The 26,588-nt window shown below is 39.4% G+C and overlaps 1 protein-coding gene across 5 annotated transcripts in view; it reads left to right on the forward strand.

Annotated features, from left to right (window-relative positions):
- The window catches only part of SBF2 (SET binding factor 2), a 685,940-nt gene that overhangs the window by 653,069 nt on the left and 6,283 nt on the right, over window positions 1-26,588 (forward strand). For all 5 annotated transcript variants that reach the window (XM_058305757.2, XM_058305758.1, XM_058305761.1 and 2 more), the window contains 6 exons: window positions 5,043-5,169; window positions 7,962-8,089; window positions 9,288-9,521; window positions 10,604-10,708; window positions 12,138-12,331; window positions 13,434-13,521. In XM_058305757.2, coding sequence (XP_058161740.1) covers window positions 5,043-5,169; window positions 7,962-8,089; window positions 9,288-9,521; window positions 10,604-10,708; window positions 12,138-12,331; window positions 13,434-13,521 — 876 coding nt within the window. The remainder of the gene's footprint in view (window positions 1-5,042; window positions 5,170-7,961; window positions 8,090-9,287; window positions 9,522-10,603; window positions 10,709-12,137; window positions 12,332-13,433; window positions 13,522-26,588) is intronic.

Consider the following 26,588-nt stretch of genomic DNA (forward strand, 5'->3'; position numbering starts at 1 on the left):
TAACCCAACAACATGGATGAATCTCAAATAAATACTTAGTGAATGAAGACAGACAAAAAAAAAAATAGTCCATACTTACAGTTCCATGTATATAAAATTATAGAAAATACAACTAAGCAGAGCAGTGTTTCCCTGGGGAAAGAGGTACAGGGAAAGGCAAAAGGAGGGTTTACAAGGGAGAAACTTTTGGGGTTTATAAATATTATAAATATTTATAAATATAAATATCTTGACTTTGATGATGGTTCACTGATGTATACATATATCAAAACTTATCAAATTGTACACTTTAAGTATGTGGCAGTTTACTTCATCTCAATTATAGTTTTTTCTTGCACTACCCAGGGCCAGGGATTGAACCCAGGACCTCGTAGATAGGAAGCCAACACTCAACCACTGAGCCACATCAGCTTCCCTGAGTTGGTTTTTTTTGTTTGTTTTGCTAGTTGTTAGTTTTTGTTTTTTTTTTAGAAGGTACTGGGAACTGAACCCAGAACCTCCCATGTGGGAGGTGGGAGCTCAACCGCTTGAGCCACCACATCCACGCCCCTCAATTATAATTCAGTAAAGCTTCTAAAACCAAAAATCTGTGTCCAACAAACCTCTAAACTTGCACACATCCCCATATCTCAAATCCTATGGAAGTCTTCCTGGCCTTCTATACTTAGCAAAAGAAGAAGCATGTGGTTTGTGCTTTGCATTATGGTTTGGCAGAAGAATGTATATTTCTCACTGACATCTGGGATGTAGGGCTAAATGGAGAGAATGGCTTTTCTTTCTTACTGGAAATCTAAGCACCAGATTTTGTCTTGTGAATGCAGTCAACCCTTCAATTCTTTATACATTATGGTAGAAAGACATTTCAGAAAACTCTTAATGTCAGATTTCAAATGTGGTATCTAGGTATTAATCCAACGTTCAGGTCCATTCTATTTTTTTCCATTGAAATTATCATTTGCTTGTTGCTTAAACCGTTAAGAGTGAAAAATTAAAATTAAAAACATGCTCTGCATCTCCTCTTCCATTTTCTTGGTAATTAACCCTATAGTGAGCATGGAGTGTCTCTATCAGCAGTATCAATGGGGCAACTACAGTTCGTGGCACACAGAAGCAGACTAACCCTCAAACACACGTGCACACACACACACACACACGTGCCTCCATGCCCTCACACCTTGATGCTTTCTAAGCACCAATTCCAGTCCTAGTGGAGGTAGCTGGGTGAGCTCAGAGGTTTTGGAGAAGTGTCTGACCTCTCTCACATAATTGTAGAGTGCTGGGTTTGTGGCAAGGCCAGTTAGTACAGGGGGCTATTAAAGCATTTTTTCCACTTGTAGAGGTGTTAGGCTTTTAGCTATGAGCTCCCTGATATGCCTCCAAGTTCAATTTAAGGTCGTATTTATTATCATGTCCATTCTACTTTACCTCAGAATTGAGTTTGCAAGATTATATTCCTAAGCATATTAAATATCAGAAAAATCAAGAGAAGGAACCAGAATATGTGAGGCAATAGACATTGAGAGGAAATACCTTCTATTTTATACTTGGAATCTTTGTTTAATAGAAGTTTTTAAGGAGTTTTTAGAAATTACAAAGAAGCTTTTGATTGCAGACTCGGTCAATGGAAAGAGTCCTGGAAACAGTAACCAGGGACTGACCTGTGACTACTGAAGGCAAAGAAGCTCTTGGAGATCACCCTGTCTGAACACATTACAGATTTCTCCTCCCCCAGAGTCTTTGACAGCAGAGAAACAAGTTCCATTCTCACTGAGCCCATCCCCATCTTCAGTCCTACCATCCTAGATCTGAGTCACCCTTCTCCATCATGTGCACATTGACCTATTGATACTGAACCAGGATCTCAGACTAGAGCAGGTGTTCTTAACCTTTTTTGTTCCACAGACCCCTTTGCGAGTCAGGTGAAAACCATGGACCCCTTACTAAGTCCACACTATACTGTGTGTTATTTAATAAGTACATCACACCCACACCAACATGTCCCCACAAGAATAATGGTTTTTTTAATTTCAATTCAAGTTCACAGATCCCTAGGTAAGAACACCTGGACTAGAGAGATTTTCATGGTATTAAAGGACAGGTCATGAGGAGAAAACACAGGAAACTTCAGGTCTGAGCATTGCTTAAAAGGGGAGCCAGGAGTACCAGAGAACCGGGCTTAGTAGAGAGTCAAATTCAGGCCTTTGTTTTCTGGTGTGCGTGTGTATCAGTAAGAGTGAGTGTTTGAGGATTACTCTATTTGGGGACACTGCTGACAGTTGAGACTAAGACATATAGGCCTAACAAAGTAAGGAAAGAAAAGCTAATTTCATAAAATTGTATTTTCCATTATAGAAATGGAAGAAAGTATTATTAATTATAATAACCACTTACCCAAACAATTTTTATGCCCATTTATTTCTGCAAAATAATAACTGTTGCTCCTTAAATATGTATCAGATTAGCTTAAGTTATTCAACTATAACTATAAACTCTGCAAGTATGCATAGCCTTTATAACAAGTTGTTCATATAGCATAATCACAGAAACTTGTTTTGTCTAATCCTGTCATTTTCCCTTGTGAAAATTCATACTTAATACATATGTTTGCAGTTTTAAAAACCTAGAACATGGCACAATATCTAGCTATTCAGAGCCATGTCACAATATCCCTTGGAAGATTTCCATAAAGACCCGATGCAAAACAGGAATGACAGCGGTACAGGGTGCTTCAAGGAGTCAAGTCCAAGATATACAGACCCACTGCATAAGAATAACACTCTCTTTTAATGAATCTTCCTGAACTCCATTTTATTTTTCAGAAGTTATAAGCTAAAATTTTAGTTCAATTAAAAAGCCAAGGGGAGCAGATGTGGCTAAAGTGGTTGAGTGCATGCTTCCCACATGAGAGCTACCGAGTTCGATTCCCAGTGCCTCCTTAAAAAAAAAACAAGCAAGCAAATGAACAAAACCAACAAACCAACTCAGGAGTCAATGTGGCTCAGGCCCCGGTACTCAAAAAAAAAAAAAAAAAAAAGCCAATAAGAAAAATGTATCAGAAGATAATTAACTTTAATCATCACTCTGGCAGTTTGTTATTACTTATGAATTCCAAAAAGAGGTATTGATTATGTTTGTAAACTGGTCCATTCCTCTGGGCATGATACCCTTTGATTGATTTAAATTCAAAGTCTTTACATTTGCTTGATTAAATCAAGATTAGGGCTTTGATTTGACCATGTCATCATAGGTTGCAGGGGTGAGTCCCACCCCCTTGGTAGGCTATATAAACAGACATTCAATCAAGAACATAGTAGATACACAGAGGAAGAGAGACAGCTCCATAGACACAGCAGAGGTGCCAGGGAAGAGGGTAATGAGCCATTTGCCTGATAGTTTACAGCTGATCTTGTGAAGGGACCAGAGCAGCTGAGCCCTGGAATAGAGACGAGCCCTATAGCAGCCTACAGCTGAGATTGGAAGAAGCTGGACCCATGGAGCCTTAAGAGGGAAGAGGAAGGCTGAACCCTTGCAGACATTACCTGCCATCTTGCTTCAACAAGTGGCAGCAGACTTTGGGTGAGGAACTACCTCTTATGTACCTTGAGATGGACTCTTTAGGGCTTTGTAACTGTAAGCTTTTACCCACAAATAAAAATCCCTTAAAAAGCCAACAGATTTCTGGTACTTTGCATAAGCATCCCTTTGGCTGACTAATAAAATCACCGAAACCTGTGTTTCTAACCAGACAATAAACGTTGATAAGTCAATAATATGCAGTTCATGACTTTAAATTCCCATTGGTCCATTGAGCAATCAATATATTGCATGCATCCCTGTTCACTTTGGCTGACCAAAGTGTGGGTACACATTGCCAAATTAAATGAGAGGAAAACTGACATATATACAACCTGCCTACAGTGTTCACTTGAAACAGCTTTTAAGCAAGGACAATTATGATTGGAACTTGTTTCAACCAAACAAATATGCCCTAGCTGGTCATGGGAGATTGTTCAGGCAATACAGAGGTGGGGTTGTATAGGTAGATTAAAGGGTCTGTAACAAAGTCATTACCCTACCTTCTGCAATATAAGATGGCTTCACAGAGTAGCTTGCCTCAGTATGCTCATAGCTCAGTAATTGTTTCAAGTTTTACCCTGACCCCCCCTCCTTTATTATTTCTTCATCCTTATTCTATGTCCAGTGATCTCACAGCCTAATTTATTTTAAAAAGTTAAGGTTAAAAGACATAAGCTCCTCCCCTTTCTCTTGACTCTTGAGCATATCTTTCTCTTTATGTACTCTTCTCTCCCTCCTTATTTCCAAGGCTATTCCCTCTATTTGGACCCTTAACCTCATTCATTCCTGTTTTTCCAGGATCTTGTTCTCTTAGTTACCAGCCCTTCCTACAAAATTTGTTCTCTCTCTATTGGCTCCTGCATTGCCTTGATACATGCACACAATTTCTGTTGTCCAGAATACTTCTCATTCTGTACCCTTAAGCCACCATCTTCTCTTCTCACTCCTTTCACTGCCAAACTTCAAGTTCAGTTTTCCATGTTGGATTCCACACTATTACTCCACAAGCTCCTGAAAAGCAAGAACCATAATTTATATTGATTTTACGTATCTGCCAAATGCCTTTCAAAGTGTAATGTAATGAGTGGGGCACAGATCTTACAGCCTAACAAGCCAGAGTTTGAATTTGGGCTCACTAGTTACTGTTAAATGATCTTGGATAAATTACATAATATTGCTGATCCTCAGTTTCCTCATTTGTAAAGTGGGTATAATAATACCTAACTTGCAGTGTTGTTGTAGAGATTATATAAGATGTTTATAAAACACTTAGCATGGTTTTCTAGCACACAGTAGGTGTTCCAAAAAGCTGGTTCCCTTCCCATCTCTACTTATAGAAAGGACTCAAATATTTGTTGAATGAGTAGTGAATGGTCTCTACATATTTTCGTCAGCATTCAGTAGTATGGTATTCTACTTCTTGTTTGGTTTGATTCTCACTCTTTTCTTTGCCTTGTTTGTTTCAGGTTCACAACCAGTACCCAACTGAATTTGAATTCAATCTGTATTACTTAAAGTTCTTGGCTTTCCACTACGTGTCTAATCGCTTTAAAACATTTCTCCTGGATTCAGACTATGAGAGATTAGAACATGGTACGTGCTTGTGTGCTCTTCTTCCATCTTTATTGTTAGTTTTGCATATTTTTAATGAAAACTGTAATAAAGTAACCACCCCCAAGTGTGACAAGGCCATTTTAGTGTTTTTCCCTGAACTACAAATACAAAGTGGATATGAATGAGTGACCAGAGTCTGAGATTATATGCTTGTATAAACTCTTAGAGAAAGCAAGCAGTCATTCCTATAGTACTTTTGTAAACTTATATAGTAAATATTTCTATTTTAATACCCCAAAGTGTTGGCATTAGTTTAGCAGAAACTTTTGACTCAATTTTTCCATCCCCGGTATAAAATCTAGTAGGAAGACTGCCTACCTTGGAGTAGGTCATGGGCTTAGAAGAGCTGGTTACTGTTGCCACAGGCCTGTTCTTACGCTGGTTATCCCTGTGTCTGAGGGATAACCATGTCACTCAGCTTTGTCACTAAAAGGAACAGCATGTGCAGACAGGGTTGGCCAGAGTGAAGTATAGGGTTTGTCTCCCTGTAATCATTTTTTATTAGTTTTTCTTTTTTTTTTTTTTTTTAATGAAGCAGTTTGTTTTATTCAGTTAAGTCGATCAGCAAATTATTTTAGCAGTATGTAGATGTGGCCAAAGACCAAGTCTTCCTCTGTAGCAAATGATGGTTATCATTTGACAGCATCAAGGTTTAGTGCAGTTTCCCAGCCTTGACTAAACATTAGAATCACCTGAAGATCTTTTTAAAATTCCACTGTCCAGGCAACACCCCCAAGCCAATTAAATCATAATCTCTGGAGATAGGACCCAGGCATTGGTAGCTTTTAAACTCAGGTGATCCCACTGTGCATCCAGTGCTGGAAGCCACCACTAATCTAATGGGGAGAGCACTGGACTAAGAGTAAAAAAATTTGTATGACTTTGGATAAATCAGGTCATCTCTCTGAACCTTAGTTCCATCATCTAAAAAACTGAACAAGTGTATTTGTCCTGCCTATCACACAGGGTTGTTGAAAATATTAAATAAAATGGTGTGGATAAAAGAGGTATGTTTGGTGTATATGTAAAGACTGTTGTGATTATTTGGAAACAAGTCCATCTGTGTCCTAGATATGTTTTTTCTTAAAATTCATCCAATATGCCTTTAAGATCCTAGAATGTCTGAGCTAAAGATAACCTATCCAAGCGCCACCCACCTAATAAGCATCAAAGAAGGCTAGACCAGACCAGGTTGCCTACTGCAGGTCTGTTACTGTCATGCTGGAGTAGACATGTTGGTTATCAAGCCTACACAGTAAGACACCAGTGAAACAACTGTGGTAACTACCTTCTGCCGCCAAGTTGAAGTATAGAATAAGGAATTTCAACCACTGCTGGTAGAATTCATCACTCTTAATTTTTAAGATTTCATTGGAAAAGCCTAAACACAATTTTTACTCTCCTTTGTCCTACAAGATTAATATGTTGATTATACAGAATTATAGAACTGTAATTTGATAGGTTTGGCACTAACTCGCTGATGATTCCAACGGTTTTTTGTTTGTTTGTTTGTTTGTTTGTTTAAGGTGTTCTCTAAGACAGCAATATGAGTATTATAAAAAAAAGTCCATTGACTTGGTTCCAATCACCAAGTGTTATCATGACCGAGAGAGGTGGGCGCTGCCATAAGGCATGGCAGGCCAGAGGCTGCATCTTCTCTTCTGGCTTAGCTCATTCTCTACTTGTAAGACAAAGGTGCCCAGAACCTTCCACCCAGAAGGTGGAACTGGCTACCACATAGCACTTAAATGTAATCCATGCCTCAAGGTTCCAGGTAGAGGGTTAAAAACCCATTCCAAACCTTAGATCAGTCTCAACTTTGACCATTGGAATCAAAAATTATCACTATCTTAGTCTCATCCCCAGAGATTCATATTTAATTGGTCTGAGATGAGACCTGGCATTAGAATTTTTGCTAATGCCTTAGGTTTTTCTAATGTGTAGCTAAGGTTGAGAACCACTGAATTAGATGCTGTACTTAAAAAACAGCCCCGTATATTATAGGCTTTTGTGTAGCCCTGGGCTTAAGACATTCTTTTCTGAAAACTTAGTAAAATACTTGTTGACTTTTAATTGCATTATTTCATTCAAAGCCTAATAACATTGCCAAGAGAGGCATCTTTTAAAGAAATGCCTTCTGCCTTACCCTGACACATCTTCCTCCCTATTAAAATCAGAGTGGGCTCATGTGAGAGTAACAGATTGACTATTTAGACGGTACAAAAGGAGCCTCAGAAAACTCCAAAGTGCCCCCTCCAAATTCCTTCTCTGCTTGTTTGTTTTTTAAGTTACCCAAGGATACAGATCTGTCACCCAGAGTCTCATGACCATATTTGTGGTATATGTAAACTACTAAACAAGAAAACCTTTTAAATGGCCTCATACTAAACAACAAATGACTTAAGAAACACAAAACTATGTTTTACTGAGTTTCATCAAATCAACTCTAAGTCCTTCCATTTTCTCTTGAAAAATGTGTAGAATATCCCCCTGGCATAGGTATCTGGAAGTTAGGGATTGGAGGGAAGTCATGCTATACTTTTAGATGCTTAGAAAAACCTCAGAGTTTCCCCTTCCATTTGAATTTGTTTCCATATAGCTGCAAAGCTTGTTCTTATCTTTAGCTTTGCAGTTATTTTCTAAGGTTTCTGCACATATGTTTTTTGTTTTAGAGCTATAAGAAATATTCCAATTTTTCATCTGTTACGTATATCATATTTTTAGGCATAATGTTGATTTATTTGACTTTTTGTTGGATTTTTTTTTTACAGGAACTTTATTTGATGATAAAGGAGATAAGCATGCCAAAAAAGGAATTTGTATTTGGGAGTGTATTGATAGAATGCACAAGAGAAGTCCCATTTTCTTTAACTATTTATATTCACCAGTGGAAATAGAGGTACAGGAATAAATCATTTGTTTGTTTCTGAATATTTTGTGTAAAGTTTTCCTTAGTTTTAGTGTATATAAACTGTTTAAACTTTTTATAAGCATTTGACTAGGTCCCACGTTAAAATATATTTTAAAGTTTGAGACTCTGGGTTTAGATTGTGATGAAATGAAGACAGTTCACCAAATTCTTGACCACAAAAATTAGGAGCTAGCCCCCAAAACCTAGAAGGGATAACTAAGAAAATCAAAGCAAGGCAGCTTTCTTCAAGAAGAAATAACTAAGAACTTTAAACCTCAACAGATGGTATGAACTTTAAAAATCTAAAATACTTTTTAGATTTTTAGAAGGTTTCCTTAATTCCATTTGTATCAAAGCCCTGGAAGGATGCCTGTGGGAAGCAGGGATATTTGGAGCTCAACCTAAGAAGAATGACATCTCAAGAGCTACCGTGCCTTGCCATGCACATCCATATGAAATAGGCTCTGGGAAGGAAACGACTGCTTCTGAGAAACAGTACTACCCTTAGTCATGGATAAGAGAGGCCCCTGCCCTGGACCCATGCATTAGGGTCCCACTGTGGCCTTCTTCCAGCCACACTCCTCCTCATGAAGCAAGGCATCTGAGAAGCCAGAGGGAACCTACTTGGGAGCTTACATGAGCTCATCCACCTCCTTCATCTAAACCATCTCTGGGTACCTCTAAACTCCCTGTGCAAATCTGACCCACTCACCAGGCCACTTCTTCAAGTCAGACTCTGCAGCCAGTGCCCATAATCCTAGGTTCAAAGGGTGGCCAAGAAGTAGTTATTTGGGAACTGGGGTATACACACAGATGCACTCAAAACCGTCACAGTAAAGGACAGAGGCAGTGTAGGAGGAGAAAGGGCCGAGGCCAAGGACTGGGGGCTGGAGCCAGCTCCCCCAATGATACCGCTTTCTAGTACAAAATTCTAAGGAGTCCACAAATTCTCAATTTGGACCTGGCCTTCCAGATCATTATGAAGTTATATTTGTTAAGGTAAGAAGATAGAATTTTTTACTTGTTTACCTTGATGCATAACTTTTAAATATTTAGACATTTGGTATTTGAACTACCATTTGTACTCTTGTCCTAGACCCTGCAAATGTGAAGGGCTGGCCTGTCAGTAAACTTAGGGTACTTTGTGATCAAGATGAAACTATATTTCCAAGTTTTCTTTAAACAGGCCCTGAAACCCAATGTAAATGTCTCCAGCCTCAAAAAGTGGGATTACTACACAGAGGAGACCTTGTCCACAGGACCTTCATATGACTGGATAATGCTAACCCCCAAGCATTTCCCCACTGAGGACTCTGAACTGGCCAGAGGAGCTGGGCCCCAGAGTCAGAGGAGAACAGTGTGGCCGTGCTATGATGATGTCAGCTGTACTCAGCCTGATGCTCTCACCAGCCTCTTCAATGTAAGTCAACCCTGTGTAGATGCACACTGAAGAGCCCTAGAGGCACATGAAACCTAAAGAACCAGGCTAAGCTAAGACTGGTTCACAAACCTCTGAACATGCTCTCCTTACTCTGGTCTAGTATTAGAGGTACCACTTCTAGTGTATGAAGAAACCAGCTTTGCTCATATCAGTCAGGGACCAAGCTCAGCAGTTGGAGAAGGAGCCCAAAAAACTTAAGTTTCCCAAGCATTACAAGGAAGTATTTCAGCAGAGAATAATTTAGGCAGCTTCCAACCTGTTACAGCTGCCCAAGAAACCTGAGTCAGGCTGGGCTGTGTCTTTCGTGTGTATTTTACTTCTTCTGGTCAAAAGTATGGGTAGCTATGGCATGGTGGGAGTGTTGCAAACCATTTTCTGCAAGGAATATTCTGGAGTAGAGCCAGTCCTTGCAGTGGCCACTCTAATGAAAGCAGCATCCCCGAGGAAAGAGTTTGAACCCTGATATAGGCCAGACAGCTCCTGAAGAGTCTTCTCCCTCTGATTTTCCAATCAGGAGGCACATGCTTCAGTGATAGCACTGCTACAGAGGCAGCCACTCAGATCTCCAGTTTCTCTATCAGAAGGAAAATCCATTTCCTCGGACACTTCATGTTTCATTCTTTCCATTTCTGGTTTGAGTCACCAAAGTTAAGGGGTTCCTCTGACAAGGGCAGACTTTTCATCTGCCTCAGTTGTTAGGAGTTGAACACAGGGCCCAGTGCTTGACCCTTTGCAGTGACCATCAGATTTCCCATGGGCTGCCCAAGAGTTATGGTGTTTGAGATATGTATTTCATCTTTGCCTATTTAAACCATTCTGTATTAAAAGTCTTGGTTACAGATCCTAATAAATCATCGTCACAGTATATCACACCAGCTAGAGTTCCCACTGTTATTCCTGGCTTAGGGGACCTCTCAGGGCCCCATGTTTTACCACTTTCTTTAGTTGCTCTCTGGCTGTCCTGTTCATCTGGGCTCAGTACAAAGGAGTTGTGGCTCTTAGGCACATCCTGGTTTCTATGAAATACTGATGTCAGACAAGTCCTTTGCATTACTTTGCAGGAAATTGAAAGATTGGAGCATAAATTGAATCAAACCCCTGAGAAATGGCAACAGCTGTGGGAAAGGGTAAAAGTGGACCTTAAGGAAGAGCCAAGAGCAGACCATGTAAGTTGACAAAGCCCCTGTAGAAGCTACTTTTGAGCTTTTTGAGGCTACTAGGTCAGGTGGGGCCCATTTACATAGGTTACAGGATCCTAGTGGGTTTATATTCAAAGGGTGGGACAGAAGGAAGGGGTCATGCCCTGCAGGGCCAGGGCAGAAAATTCAAAGTGACTGAATCCTTACTGAGTGTCTTACTTTACCATAGTGACATCATACTTACATTTCAGGACCCCATATCCAGGGGAAATTACTGGGTTCTTTTCTGTCTCAGTGCCTCTGCGGTTTCAACTGATCTTCTACCACATGAGGGAGGAAGGGTATACCAAGACTGTTTGCTCCAGAGAAATAAGGAAGAAAATAAAAATACTTTAAAACAAATATGCTGCTTTCTGTTGCTCACAACTTTTCTGTTTCTGATTTAAGAAAGCAATTTGTTGTAAATCAACAACTTTGCTGTTAAAGCAGAGAATAACTTTTGATAATTAAAACACTTTTTAACAACAAAAAAAAGAACATAAATATACTTTAAAACCAGATATTGTTTTCTCTCTCACAACCTTTTTTGTTTCTGATTTATAAAACATTTATCAAGCACATAATATTTATGCTTAGAACCATACCTATATTAGCATTCTGTTTAACCCACAGTGAAGGATCTGGTACAGAGACATCACACAGCTAGTAACTGTTAAGCACCACCATTCAAACCCACATCAAATTGGCTCCAGATGTGGCAGATGGAAAATTAGGACAGATGAGCATTATGAAGGGCATTTCAGGAAAAAGGAGAGGTCAAAAAGAATGGGGTTTAGAAAGAAACCTTTGACTTGGTTAGAAGGGATCCTCAGGGAGCCTCTTGCCTTCACATGGCAATATCAGGCCACAGGTAGGCAATGCCTTAATGCTTTGTTTCTCAGAAAAATAAGATATTAATTTTTTCTGGTTATGAAAGTGAAATATACTTTTTTAAAAATAAGACAATACATGGAAAGTTATTAAAAAGGTGAATATCCCCATAACTTACAACCTAAAAAACAAACCACTGTGCTGTCAAACTTATCATTCTATATACATGTAATTTTACATAAAATGGATTTACTATATATACTCTTTTAAGCCTGCTTTATTTTTTACTTAATATGTATCATACACATTCTCCCAGTTGTCACAGTATATAAATAAGCATCATTTTTAATGACTGTCTAGAATTCCATCAGATGGAAATGCCGTAATCCTCTTTACCAATCTCCTAATAATACATTGTTTCCCGTTTTTTACTATTATAAACAACTCCAGGATAAATATTTTTGTACAAACATCTTTGCTCATTGATCCAGTTTTTTCTTGAGATAAATTTCTAGAAATGAAATTATTGGATCAGTTTCTTAAAGTCTTTGTAAAACTGTCCTACTCCCTATTCTGTCTTTCCCAGCACCAGAGACATCCTTCGGACTCCCCAGGAAATGTGTCTACCAACCTACCTTCCCATCAAAAGAGGTCTCTATTGCACCTCCCAGAGAGCAGCATGGGGGAAGAGCAGAATGCCAGCTTCTCCCCATCCAATGGCGTGGACCGGAGAGCTGCCACACTGTATAACCAGTACACATCCAAGAATGATGAAAACAGGTGACATGTTGAGCCCTGCTGGGTGGTGGAAAGGCCCTCCCAACTCTGCCTCAGGCTAAACCACAGGCCCTTCAATAAGCCAGTCTTGTGCAATTCACCCTTTTGCAAAGTTGAAATGGATTTGCCTTCCATTTTCTTTTTCCACTTTTTTCTTTTAACTACTTTAGATGGTTCTTGAAAGAGGAATAATTAAAATTACAAGTAAAAATAATGCCCGAGGTTGTAATTATTTTAGATCAACAGTCCTAATTGGCATTATCTCATGTCTGCCAGATATTTGAGGAAATCTGTTAGCCTTTTTCAGTTACAGACATTGAGCTGAAGCATAAAGGAATTTACTCACATAAAATGGAAAGGCCAAGGGTATGCTAATTGCAGATGGTTCTGGATCTGAGAGTTCACATAATATCTTCAGGCTTCTGTCTGTTTCCCAGCTCTCCTTTCTCCTGTGTTGCTCCAGTCCCAATATGACACAAAAATAACACAGCTACAACCTCACAAGTTTAGTAATTCCTGCAGAAAGAGGCAGTCTTTTTCCGAACACCTAGTAGGAAAACCCCAGGGAGAACTTGGATCACCTGTGGGAAATAGGGACTTGGCAAACAAAGATAACAGATGGCCTCTTTTTTTTTTTAAGATTTATTTTTTTGTTTACTCCACACCCATTTTCTGTTCTCTTGTGTCCATTCGCTGTGTGTTCTTCTGTGTCCGCTTGCATTCTCATCAGGCGGCACAGGAAGCTGTGTCTCTTTTTGTTGAGTCATCTTGCTGCATCAGCTCTCCGTGTGTACAGTGCCACTCCTGGGCGGGCTGCACTTTTCGTGCAGGGTGGCTTTCCTTTCGGGGCACACTCCTTGTGCATGGGGCACCCCTATGCAAAGGACACCCCTGCGTGGCATGGCACTCCTTGCATATGGCAGCACAGCGTGTGGGCCAGCTCACCACATGGGCCAGGAGGCCCTAGGTTTGAACCCTGGACTTCCTATATGGTGGGCAGATGTTCTATCAGTTGAGCCATATCCACTTCCCCAGACAGCCTCTTTACTGCACTTTTTATGGAAAATTAAAATTACCTGTCCTCTCATAATTGCTTTTCTTCTAGGTCCTTTGAAGGAACACTTTACAAAAGAGGAGCTTTGCTGAAAGGTTGGAAGCCCCGTTGGTTCGTTTTGGATGTAACAAAACATCAGGTAATATTGTCAAAACCCAAAGAAATTATTCTCTCTAGGCTAGTCTTAATCCGCAACTGTTTTGACTCTTAGCAGACAGACACATTCCTCATGCATAGACTAATTTTCTGGGGCCTCCTCACATGCACCCTGGCGGTGGCTCCTTCAGGGCCACAGAATGTCTCTGAGCTGAGAAAGTAGCCTTCTGTGGAAAGTTCCAAAGTACATCTGCCTGGTGGACTATAGGCAGAGGCAGTGTCAGGTGAACACAGAACATTAAAAGTGATAGAACTCTTCTTTTTAATGCTCAAATTGCAGTGGCGGCTGCTGCTGCTGCTTGCTCTTACAATCCAGATCAGGGGAGTTGAAGTTTTCAGCCTGAGGTATCCCACATGCACACACAGAGCCCGTGTCTGTGAGCACTCCCCAGAATACTCCGTCCTTTCTGCATAACTCATCCAATCAAACTGAGGGCATTAATTTATTCAACAAACATTTATTGAACACTTTTCTGCGCCCATCACTGTACTAGTTACTGAGCAAGGCATCATTATCCCTCAAAGACGGCAGCAAAAGGAAAGGGGCCCCAGAGCATGTAGAAGGGGATGCACCCACCCAAACTGGATGTCACAGAGGGCAGGCCCTAGACTGGGCTTTGCCAACCATGTCAGGAGATCTTTTGCCCAATGTCAGGGTCTTAGCTACTGTTGTAGCAAACCCTGCTATCCTTGGTATCCTAATCTTCGCTACCGTGAGCTCAGTGGAGAGCATTCCCTACCCACACCTCCACTTCTGCACCCTTCACTAATGAGAGTTGGGTGGCCTCCAGTATCCTGTCTGCAAGCCTCACTCCACCTTGGAACTGACCAGACAGCGTTGAGGTGGAAGATTACAGATTTTGATTCTCATTGCATTCATGTATAAAATAGAGTCTGTTGAGAAAGGCATGAACTATTATCTATATACAATGTTCTGGTTGGACCTTCATCTAAAAGACTCCTGCTAAATGAAGACTGTATTAGGGGGACCACCTTTCCCTCTGCTCAAGGGTTTCATAAAGTTTGCACAGACTCTTTGTGGGAAAATATAGAGAATTTATTTTCAAATATGCAAATGGAAGCCTTTTTAGAGGGTTGTTCTTTAAAATAACAATGTCTCTGAAATGATAGAGCCTGTGAACTGTGTTGTAAATTTCCATTAAACCACTAAATATAACATAGGAGAATATTCATAATTTTTCTGTAATTTACAATTACATCAAATTATACTTGCATTCTTCCCAATCTTTTCAATTTCTTTAACATGAAAGGTATATAGTTTTTCCAATTAACCCTATTTATACCACGCCTAAAGGGAGAAAACCAGAAGTTTGAGGCCAGAAACACAAGTGACAGGCACCAGACACTTTCTTGCCATGTACATTAGAGAGTGAAATCTGTGGATATGGACCAATAAGGCTTTTTCACCAACAATCTCTTTAACTTTTAAAAATCTCTTTCTCATTTTTTCTTACTCCAAAAATAATATATTTTACCAAATTCAAACACTTCATAAAGATGTTAAAATCCCTATGTTCCCAACTCCCCAGAGATAACTATTATTAATTTTAACAATTTGGTATATATTTCTCTAAATAATTTATATATATATATATATAAAACTTCTTTATATATATATATAGTTTGGGTTGTTATGAGGGTTAAATAAGTTATATATGTAAAGCAATTAGAACAGTGTTGGCACATAGTAACCTCTCAAATATTAAGCTATTAGGTTTTTGAAAAGTAATATTACATATTATACCTACATGATTTTGCAACTTGCTTTTTTTACATAACATATCTTGAACATATTTTCCAACCAATTTATGTAGATCCTCCTCATCCTTTTTAAAAAGCTGTGTAGTATTCCATTTTATTGATATACTACCATTTAATTAACTAATACCCCATTGAAAGACAGGTACATCTTTTCCAATTTGTAGCTGATAAAAAGTGTTTGAAGGAGACATCTTTATACATGTATCAGTGCATGTTTGTGGGATTGTTTCTGTAAGATAAATTTCTAGAAGTTGGAAAAATGGATCAATAGTTTTTATTTTAATTGATAATTGCCAAATTGTTCTTCAAAAAGACTCTAACAAATTATATTCTTACTAACAGTGTTTGAGAGTTCCTAGTGCCTTACACTGTAACCAAACTGGATATTATAATTTGTAACGTTTGTCAGTCTAATAGATAAAAACTAAAATCTCATTGATTTCATTTACTTTGGTCTGTAAGGTTGATCATCTTTTCAAATGTTTATATATCATTTGTATTTCTTCTGTGACTTGCCTTTGATCATTTTCTACTAAGTTCTACTAATTGTATTTTTTACAATTGCTAGTAGACTTATTTAATGGTGTTCATTTTTATTAGATAATACATTTATTTGTTCAAATTTCAAGCAGTATATAGTCATTTTCCCACCCTTTCTCCCACCACTCATTTCCCCTCCCTAGAGGCAACCAGTGTTATTATCAATTTCTTGTATATTCTTCAAGACAATACCATGCTGAGTTTTTCTAAAGATTTATTTATTTATTTCTCTCCCCTTCCTCCCCCCCCCATGCCAGTTGTCTGTTCTCTGTGTCTGTTTTTTGTTTTGGTTTTTTTTTTGCTGCATCTTCTTTGTCCACTTCTGTTGTTGTCAGCGGCACGGGAATCTGTGTTTCTTCCTGTTGCATCATCTTGTTGTGTCAGCTCTCCATGTGTGCGGCGCCATTCCTGGGCAGGCCGCACTTTCTTTCATGCTGGGCGGCTCTCCTTATGGGGCACACTCCTTGTACTTGGGGCTCCCCTACGCGGGGGACACCCCTGCGTGGCATGGCACTCCTTGCGCATATCAGCACTGCATGCGCACATCAGCACTCCGCATGGGCCAGCTCCACACAGGTCAAGGAGGCCCAGGGTTTGAACCGTGGACCTCCCATGTGGTAGACGGATGCCCTAACCACTGGGCTAAGTCCACCACCACCATGCTGTTTTTATCACTGTAGCTAGCTAATATGATTTCAAGTCCAGAAATGAGACTCCTCCAACTTCACTTTTCCTTTTTAAGATGTTTCTAGCTGTTCAGGACTCCTTACCCTTCCAAACAAGGTTGATAATTGTGTTTTCCATTTATTTTTAAAATGCTGGTGAAATTTTCATTGGGATTGCTTTGAATCTGTATATCAATTTGGGTAGAATTGACATCTAAATGATATTTAATCTTCCAATTCATCAGCATGGAATGTTCTTCCAATTATATAGGTCTTTCTTGATTTCTTTTAACAATGCATTATAGTTTTCGGGAATACAAGTACTTTACATCCATAGTTAAGTTTATTCCTAAATATTTGATTCTTTTAATTGCTATTGTAAATGGAATTTTCTCTGACCACCTCCTCAGTTTGAACATTATTAGGGTCTTTTAAAGTCTATTTCATATAAGTACAGCTACTCCAGCTTTTTTTAATTAGATATCTTTTTTATTGTCTTTTTTATTAAAGATAGCTAGATCACACAAAATGTTAAAAAATATAAGAGGTTCCCATACCCCTCACCCCCACCCCCACTCCTCCACATCAATAACTTCTTTCATCAGTGTGGCTCATTCAGTGCATTTGGTGAATACATTTTGGAGCACCGCTGCACCACATGGGTTATAGTTTACATTGTAGTTCACACCCTCCCCCAGTCCATTCAGTGGGTTATGGCAGGATATAAAATGTCCAGCATCTGTCCCTGCAATATCATTCAGGACAATTCCAAGTCCTGAAAATGCCTCTGTATGGCACCTCTTCTTCCCTCTCCCTGCCCTCAGCAACTCCCGTGACCACTGTCTCCATGTCAATGATGCAGTTTCTTCCATTACTAGAGTCACAATAGTTCTATAGTAGAATACCAGTAAGTCCACTCAAATCTATATTTTATTCCTCCATCCTGTGGATCCTGGGATGGCAATGTCCAGCTTTTGTTGTCGTCGTTGTTGTTGTTGCTATTGTTACTGCATGCATGGAATGTCTTTTTCTAGCCTTTTCCTTTCAATATATTGGTATCCTTGGGTCTAAGGTGAGTCTCTTGCAGATAGCATATACATGGCTAATAATTTCTTACCCATTCTGCTGATCTGTGCCTTTTGATTAGAGCATTTAATCCAGTAACATTCAATGTTATTACTATAAAGGTGGTTCTAATTTCACCCATTTTGACCTTTGGGTTTTATCTGTTGTATTAGTCAGCCAAAGGGGTGCTGATGCAAAATACCAGAAATCTGTTGGCTTTGATAAAGGGTATTTATTTGGGGTAGAAGCTTATAGTAACAAGGCCATAAAGTGTAAGTTAATTCTCTCACCAAAGCCTGTTGCCACGTGTTGGAGCAAGATGGCTGCCAGAGTCTGCGAGGGTTCAGCCTTCCTCTTCCTCCTAAGGCTCCATGGTCCCAGCTCCTTCTGATATCAGCTGTAGGCTGGCATAAGGGTTTGTCTCTCTTCTTCTGTGTCATTTTCTCTGTGCATCCCCACCCACCAAGGGGGTGGGGGCTCAACACCCAACCTTTCATGGGGTGAATCAAAGCCTTATTCATAATTTAATAAAGTAAAAGTGAAACCTCTCAACCTAATACAATCTAATACACCCAGAGGAACAGAACAGTTTACAAACACAATCCAATATCTATTTTTGGAATTTATAAACAGTGCCAGACTGCCACATCTGTCATATTTTATTTTCACCACTCTTTTGAGATGTCTATTTACTTTTACTGATATAATCCTCATGCCTAGACTCTCTTCCAAACTTTTCTCTCTGGTCTTGTCTTTTCAGACTGTACAATGCAATGCCAGTCTCTTTGTTATACATTCTTTCAGTTTCCATTTATCTGTGAATGTTCTACACTTCACCCTCACTTTTGAAAGGCAGTCTTGCCAGATATAAGATTCTTGGCTGGGAGATTTTCCCTTGAAGTATCTTAAATATATCATACCACTGTCTTCTTGCCTCCATGGTTTCTGAGGAGAAATCGGCACTTAATCTTATTGAGTATTAATTATATGTTATGCATTGCTTTTCTCTTGCTGCTCTCAGAATTCTCTTTGTCTTTGGCATTTGACATTCTCTTTAGTATGTGTCTTGGATTTATCTGATTTATTCAGGTGGGAGTACATTGTCCTTCTTGGACATGGACATCTATGTCCTTCAATAGGATAGGGAAATTTTCTACCATTATTTCTTCAAATATTCCTTCTGCCCCTTTTCCCTTCTCTTCTCCTTCTGGAACACCCATGTCATGTATGTTTGCACATCTCTTTCTGTCATTTAGTTCCCTGAGACCTTGTTCAATTTTTTCCATTCTTTTCTCCATCTGTTCTTTTGTATGTTCACTTTTGGAGACCATGTTTTCAAGCTCACCAATCCTTTCTTCTGCCTCTTTAAATCTGCTATTATATGACTTGTATATTTTTTATTTCATTTATTGCGTCTTTAATTCCCATAAGATTTTTCTATGTATGCTTTCAAATTCTTTGTGCTCATCCAATGTCTTCTTAATATCCTTAATCTCTTTAGCCATCTCATTGAATTTATTAAAGACATCTGTTTGAACATCTATGATTAGTTGTCTCAACTCCTTTATGTCATCTGGAGGCCTATCCTGTTCCTTTAAGTTGGCCCTATCTTCCTGTTTCTTGGTATGGATTGTAGTTTTTTGTTGGTATCTTGGCATCTGGTTTACTAGATGTATTTATTCCGGGTGCAGTTTCTCTATTTAGCTTAGGGCTTTCTTACCCTTTCTCCCTTGCTGTTGTGTAATAGGCACCAAGGATGTAGTTGCCGCTATAAGCTGTGGAGGCCGAAGCTGCCCACATTGCCCCTGGGACTGATGAAGCATCTCCCACATTTCTCCTTTGCCAGGGTTAGGGACAGAGCCATAGCTGTGCAGAATAAGCCAAGTCATGCAGGCTAAGATCATCTGCAGTTGCCTGGAGAAACTGATGAAGCATCACGTCCCTTTCTACCCTGCCTAGGGCAGGGATGGAGTTGCAGATATGGGCAGCAATATGCTGTATGGGTCCAAAACGACCACAGTTGCACCAGTAGACTTCTGACTATTCAGTCTGTGCAAGCCAAATGTATCTGCAGTTACCTGGAGAGGTTGGTGCAGGCCCCATAGCTTCCTCCCTGCCAAAGGTGGGGCTGCAGCCTATGCTAGGGCTACAGTCCGATCTGGGTGGAAAGAAGCCAGTCCCTACCATCACTCTGATTTTCAATCAGCCCCAGCTTCCCCTCATGCCAGGGGCAGAGTCAAAATGGTGGCTACTGGCCTCTTTCCGACTTGGATAGGTTCAAACTTTAGCTGTTCATAGGGTTATACTTTAGGCCGCCGAATCCATTAATCAATAGCTGAGCTGATGCCCAACCATCTCTTTCTCCCCTGTTTTCGGGAAATGGAACTTCCAACTCCATCCACAGAAGAGCTCCTATGGCAGCTTGTGCCACCAGAGTAGGATGATCACTGGCCTCTGGCATGGCCTGTAATTTCCCAGAGAGGCTGGCACAGGTCCTCCCAGCTTCCTCTCTGCTGGAAATGGAGCTAGGGCTTAGGCTAGAGCTGCAATCCAATCTGGATGGGAAGAAGCTGGTCCTTGCCAACACTGTGATTTTCAGTCTGCCCCATAATGGTGGCTGCCGGCCTCTTTCTGACTTGGACAGGTTCAAACTTTAGCTGTTCTTAGGATTATACTTTAGCCAACCGAATCTAGTAATCAGTAGCTGAAGTTGGTGCCCAACCATCTCTTCCTCCCCCATTTCTGGGAAGTGAAACTCCCAATTCTAGCCATGGAATAGCTCCTGATGCAATTTGTGCTGCCAGTGGAGGATGGGCACTGACCTCCTGGGTATGGAGTGCTCTGCTTATGAATCTTCTCTGCAGATGGGCAGTCTCCTCTTTCCATTCTTTTGATGATATTGCAGGATGCTCTTACCCAAACAGGTCCTTTAGATAGCTCTGGGTGATTACTAATTGCCCTGTAGCACAGGCTGACTCTAGGAGCTCCTTACCCTGCAGCCATCTTGCTGGTTGTCAATCCTTATTCTTTTTTATCTTCTACATAGTAAATCTTTTCTGAGGATAGACTTTCAGGTTGTTAACATCTCTCTTTTTTTTTTCTTTTATAAAGTTTATTTTATTTATTTATTTATTTCTCCCCATCCCCTCATCGTTGGCATTTGCTGTATCTGTTCGTTGTGTGCTTTTCTTTCAGGAAGCATTGGGAACCAAATCACGGGTTTCCCATGTGGGAAGGAGGCACCTAATCACTTGAGCCACCTCCGCTCTCTGCTTTGTTGAGTTTCTCATTATGTTTTCTTCCTTGTGTCTCTTGTAGTGTAAGTTGTTGTATCAGCTTGCCACACCAGCCTGTCACATCAGCTTGCTGTCTTGCTTGTCTTCTTTAGGAGGCACCAGAAACCAAACCTGGGACCTCCCGTTTGGTAGGCAGGAACTCAATCACTTGAGCCACATCCGCTTCCCTGTCTTTTTTACATATTATCAATTTTAATGAAACAAGTTCATAAAGCATACAGCCCATCTAAAGTGAAGAATCAATAGGTTTTGGTATAATCACAGAGAAGTGCTTTCATCACTGTAATCAGTATTAGAGCATTTTAATTACTCCGAAAAGAAAAAACCTTCCCTTCATAGTCAATTCCTTATTCTATCCTTCCCCTGCCATATGTAACTGCTAATCTAATTCCATCTCTATAATTTTACTTATATTTAAATTTGGAGTCAAACATCTATAGTTCTTTGTGTCTGGTTTCTTTCACTTAGCATAGCTCTTTTTTTTTCTTACAATTGACAAAACATTATTATATTACTATTCCCTACAGTCCATAGTTTGCTTTAACTGTATTTTTGCCCAAATATCACCCTATTAACATCGTGTATCGTTAACGTATATTTATTCGGTTTCAGAGAAAAACATTCTTATTTTTTACTATTAACCATTCTCATCATTATGCTATATGTTCTCATGTTTCATCCTTTAGCTTTCCTTCTAGTGACATATATGACCTTAACCCTTCCCTTTCAATACGCTCATATCCATATATTAGCGCTGCTAATTACAATCACTATAATGTGCTTTCATCACCTCCATCCATTTCCAAATCTTAACAAACAGACTTTTTACAAATTCTGCCCAAATTAAGTCTCAGCTCCCCATTTTCTATCCTTGTTCTATCTTCTGTGACCTATATCCTAGGTATTAACTCAATGACTCTGCCCGTTATATTTAGTTCATATTAGTGAAGTCATACAATATTTGTCCTTTTGTGTCTGGCTTGCTTCACTCAACATAATGTCCTCAAGGTTCATCCATGTTATCATATGCCTTACAACTTCATTCTTCTTATAGCTGAATAATATTCCATTGTATATATATACACTACATTTTCCTTATTCATTCATCAGTTGATGGACACTTCAGTTATTTCCTTTTTTGGCAAGTGTGAATAATGCTGCTATAAACATTGGTATGCAGATGTCTGTTTGTGTCCCTACTCCCAGTTCTTCTGGTATATACCTCATAGTGGGGTTGCTGGCTCAAATTCTAGGAGTTTTATGGTCCTGGCTTTTATGCTCAGGTCTTTGATCCATTTTAAGTTGGTTTTTGTATAAGGAGTGGATATACAGTTCTCCCACTACCATTTGTTGAAGATACTGTTCTCTACCAGTTGAGTGAACTTGGTAGTTTTGTCAAAAATCAGCTGACCATAATGGTGAGAGTTATTTTCCAAATTCTCCATTCAATTCCATTGATCAATAAATCTATCTTTATGCCAATACCATGCTGTTTTTGACTACTGTGCTTTATAATATACTTTACGGGCAGGAAGTGTGAGTCTTCCCATTATGTATTTCTCTTTTAGGAGGCCCCTATCCCTTCTAAATAAATTGGGTAACTGAATTTTCTATTTCTGTAAAATAGGCTGTTGGAATTTTGATTGGCACTGTGTTGAATCTGTAAGTCAATTTGGGTAGAATTGACATCTTAATGATAGTCTTCCAGTTCATGAACATAGCATGTCCTTCCATTTGTTTAAGTCTTCTTTGATTTCTTTTAGCTTCATAGTTGTCTGAGTACAGGTCTTTTATATCCCTGGTTAAATTAATTCCTAGATATTTGATTCTATTAGTTAACTATTGTAAATGGAATTTTTTTCTTGATTTCCTCCTCAAATTGTTCATTACTAGTGTATAGAAACACTACTGATTTTTTTGCATGTTGATCTTGTATCCTACCACTTTGCTGAACTTGTTTATTAGCTCTAGTAATTTGTTGTAGATATTTCTGAATTTTTTTTATTAAGATTTTTTAATTTATTTTTTCCCCTTCCACTCCCCACCCACCCCCAGTTGTCTGCTCTCTGTGTCCATTTGCTGTGTGTTCTTCTGTGACCACTTCTATCCTTAACAGCAGCACCAGGAATCTGTGTTTCTTTTTGTTGCGTCATCTTGCTGTGTCAGCTCTCCATGTGGGCGGCGCCATTCCTGGTCAGGCTGCACTTTCTTTCGCGCTGGGTGGCTCTCCTTGCAGAGCGCACTCCTTACGCGTGGGGCTCCCCTACGCGGGGGACACCCCTGCATGGCACAGCACTCCTTGCATGCATTAGCACTGCGCATGGGACAGCTGCACATGGGTCAAGGAGGCCCGGGGTTTGAACTGCGGACCTCCCATGTGGTAGGCGGACGCCCTATCCATTGGGCCAAGTCTGCTTCCCTGAATTTTCTAAATGTAGGATCATGTCACTGTGAATAGTGAGAATTTTACTTCTTTTCCAATTTGGATGCCTTTTATTTCTTGTTTTACCTAATTGCTCTAGCTAGAACTTTTACCACAGTGTTGAATACCAGTGGCGACAACGGGCATCCTGATCTTAGAGGGAACGCTGTCAGCCTTTCTCCATTGAGTATGATGTGGGCTGTGGTCTTTTTCATATATGCCTTGTATCATGTTGAAAAATTTTCATTCTATTCCTATCTTTCAACAGATTTTGTCAAATGCCTTTTCTGCATCAATCGAGATGATCATGTGGTTTTTCTAATTTTCAATTTGCTAATGTGGTATATTACATTAATTGATTTTCTTGTTTCAAACCATCCTTGCATACCTGGGATAAAGCCCACTTGATCATGATATATAATTATTTTAATGTACTGTTGCATTCAATTTGCACATATTTTATTAAGATATTTGCTTCTATATTCATTAAGACATCAGTCTGTAATTTTCTTTTCTTGTAATCTTTTTTTTAAAGATTGATTTATGTATTTAATTATTTTTAACCCCCCCCCCCCCCACAAGAGGGTTCCCTCATCTGTCTGCTCGCTCTGTCTGCTTCTCTTCTCTAGGAGGCATGGGGAACCAAACCTGGAACTTTGCATGTGGGAGGCAAGAACCCAACCACCTGAGCCAAATCTGCTCCCCACTGGCTGTGTTGTCTGCTCGTTGCAGCATCTGCTTGTTTTGGCATCTGCTCATGGCAGCATCTGCTCATCTTCTTTAGGAGGCACTAGGAACTGAACCCAGGACCTCTTGTGGAAGGCAGGTGCCCAACTGCTTGAGCCACATCCACTCCCCCTCTTGTAATATTTTTATCTGGCTTTGGTATTAGGGTCAAACTGGCTTCATAAAATAACTTAGATAGTGTTCCCTCTTCTTCAAATTTCTGGAACATTTTGAGCAGGATTGGTATTAATTCTTCTTGGAGAGACTGGTCGAATTCACCTATGAAGCTATCTGATCCTGGAGATTTTTGATGACTGATTAAATCTCTGTACTTGTGATTGGTTTGCTAAGGTCTTGTATTTCTTCCTGAGTCAGTGTAGGTTGTTTGTGTGTGTTTTAGTTTGCCACAGGGCTGCTGATGCAAAGTTCTAGAAATGGGTTGCCTTTTATAAAGGGGATTTATTTGGGGAAAAGCTTACAGTTACAAGGTGATGAAAAGTCCAGACCAAGGCACCATAAGAGGTACCTTCTCACCAATGCCTGCTACAGTTCATCCTGTTGTCCAGTCACATGGCAAAGCAAGGTGGACACCAATCTCCACTGAGGTCTCAGCCTTTCTGCGGATGAAGGTAAACCTGGCCTAGGGCTTGTCTTTTTCCGGACTTCCTCTATCAGTCTTGGCTGCTCCACTCTCTTCCTGAGTTCAGCTGTGAGCTATCAAGCATATAGCAGGGTTCGTCTCCTCTTGAGCTGCTCCATGGGCCCAGCCTCTTGGGGGTTTCATGCTTAAATGATCTTCTAGTCTTCTCTCACATAGCAGGATCAAAAATGGCCGCTTCCTTTTCCTGTGTCTGTCTATGTCTGTGTCTCTGGGTTTATATCAGGCCTAGCAAGGGTGCAGAGACTCAACCTGAATCACACCTCACTGGCACAGTCTAATCAAAAGCCCTAAAGCAATCTTATCAAGTAATCTAATCAAAGGCCCTGCAACACAATTTAATGCATCAAAGTGTATCACACCCATAGAAATACATAGGAATAGATTAAATAGTTAAAAACTTAGCTTTCTATATTTGGGATTCATAAAATAATTTCATACTGCCACAGTGCATTCCTAGGAATTTGTCCATTTCACCTAGGTTGTCTAGAAGAAATTTTTGTCATATAATTTTTCATATCCTCTTAGGATCCTCTTTATTTCTATGGAGTCAATAGTAATACCCCCCTTTCATTCCTGATTTTATTTATTTGTATCATCTCTCTTTTTTTCTTTGTTAATATAGCTAAGAGTTTGCTAATTTTATTGATTTTAAAGAACCAGCTTTTGTTTTGTTGATGCTCTTGTTTGTTGTTGTTCTCAAGAGCATTTATTTCTGCTCTAATCTTATTTCATTCCTTCTGATTATTTTGAAATTAGTTTTTCCTTTTTCATGAGCATTTGAGAAGATTATATATCCTGCTGCTTTGGGGTACAATATTCTGTATATGTCTATTAGGTCTAGCTTGTTTATCACATTGTTCAAGTTCTGTTTCTTTATTGTTCTATCTGTTAGTGTGAGTGGAATATTGAAGTCTCCAACTATTTTTGTAAAGATGTTTATTTTTCCCTTCAGTTTTGCCAGTGTTTGCCTCATGTATTTTGGGCACACTGGTTAGGTGCATAGATATTTATGATTGTTATTTCTTCCTGGTGGATTGCCCCTTTTATTAATATATAATGACCTTCTATACCTCTCGTAACATTTTTACATTTAAAGTCTGTTTTTTCCAATATTAGTATAGCTACCCCAGCACTTTTTTGGTTACTGTTTGCATGGAATATCTTTTCTCAACCTTTCACTTTCAGCCTATTTGTATATTTGGATCTAAGATGAGTCATATGGATGTCTCATATTTCTTTATCCATTCTGTCAGCCTGTGTCTTTTGATTGGGGTGTTTAATTCATTAACATTAAATGTTATTACTGTAAAGGCAGTACTTCAGCCATTTTATCCTTTGGCTTTCATACTTCATTTCTTATTTTTATTTGTCTTTTTACCCTTTTGGTTACCCTTTTCTGATAATCTTCATTTCTCTACTCTCCTTCAAGCCTCCTTTCAGGCTACAGAACTCCCTTTAGTTTTTGCTTGTAGAACCAGCCTCTTGTTTATGAATATTCTTTTAGTTTCTGTTGTTCTGTGACTATTTTAAACTCAGCCTCAATTTGAGGGACAGTTTTCCCAGATAAAGAATTCTTGGCTGGCAGTTTTTCTCTTTTAGTATCTTAAATATATCATACCTGTCTTCTCACCGCCATGGTTTCTAATGAGAAATCTGCACTGAGTCTTATTAAACTTCCCTTGTATTTGATAAATCACTCTTCTCTTGCTGCTTTCAGGATTCTCTCTTTATCTTTGGCATTTGCCATTCTGATAAGTATGTTTCTCAAGTAGGTCTATTCATACTTAATCTGTTTCGAGTATGCTGTGCTTCTTGGATATAGATTTTCATGTCTTTCATCAGAATTGGGAAATTTTCATCCATTTTTTCCTCAAATATTCTTTCTGCCCCTTT

This window comes from Dasypus novemcinctus, chromosome 10, assembly GCF_030445035.2.
Source record: "Dasypus novemcinctus isolate mDasNov1 chromosome 10, mDasNov1.1.hap2, whole genome shotgun sequence".
Classification (NCBI taxonomy): Eukaryota; Metazoa; Chordata; class Mammalia; order Cingulata; family Dasypodidae; genus Dasypus; species Dasypus novemcinctus.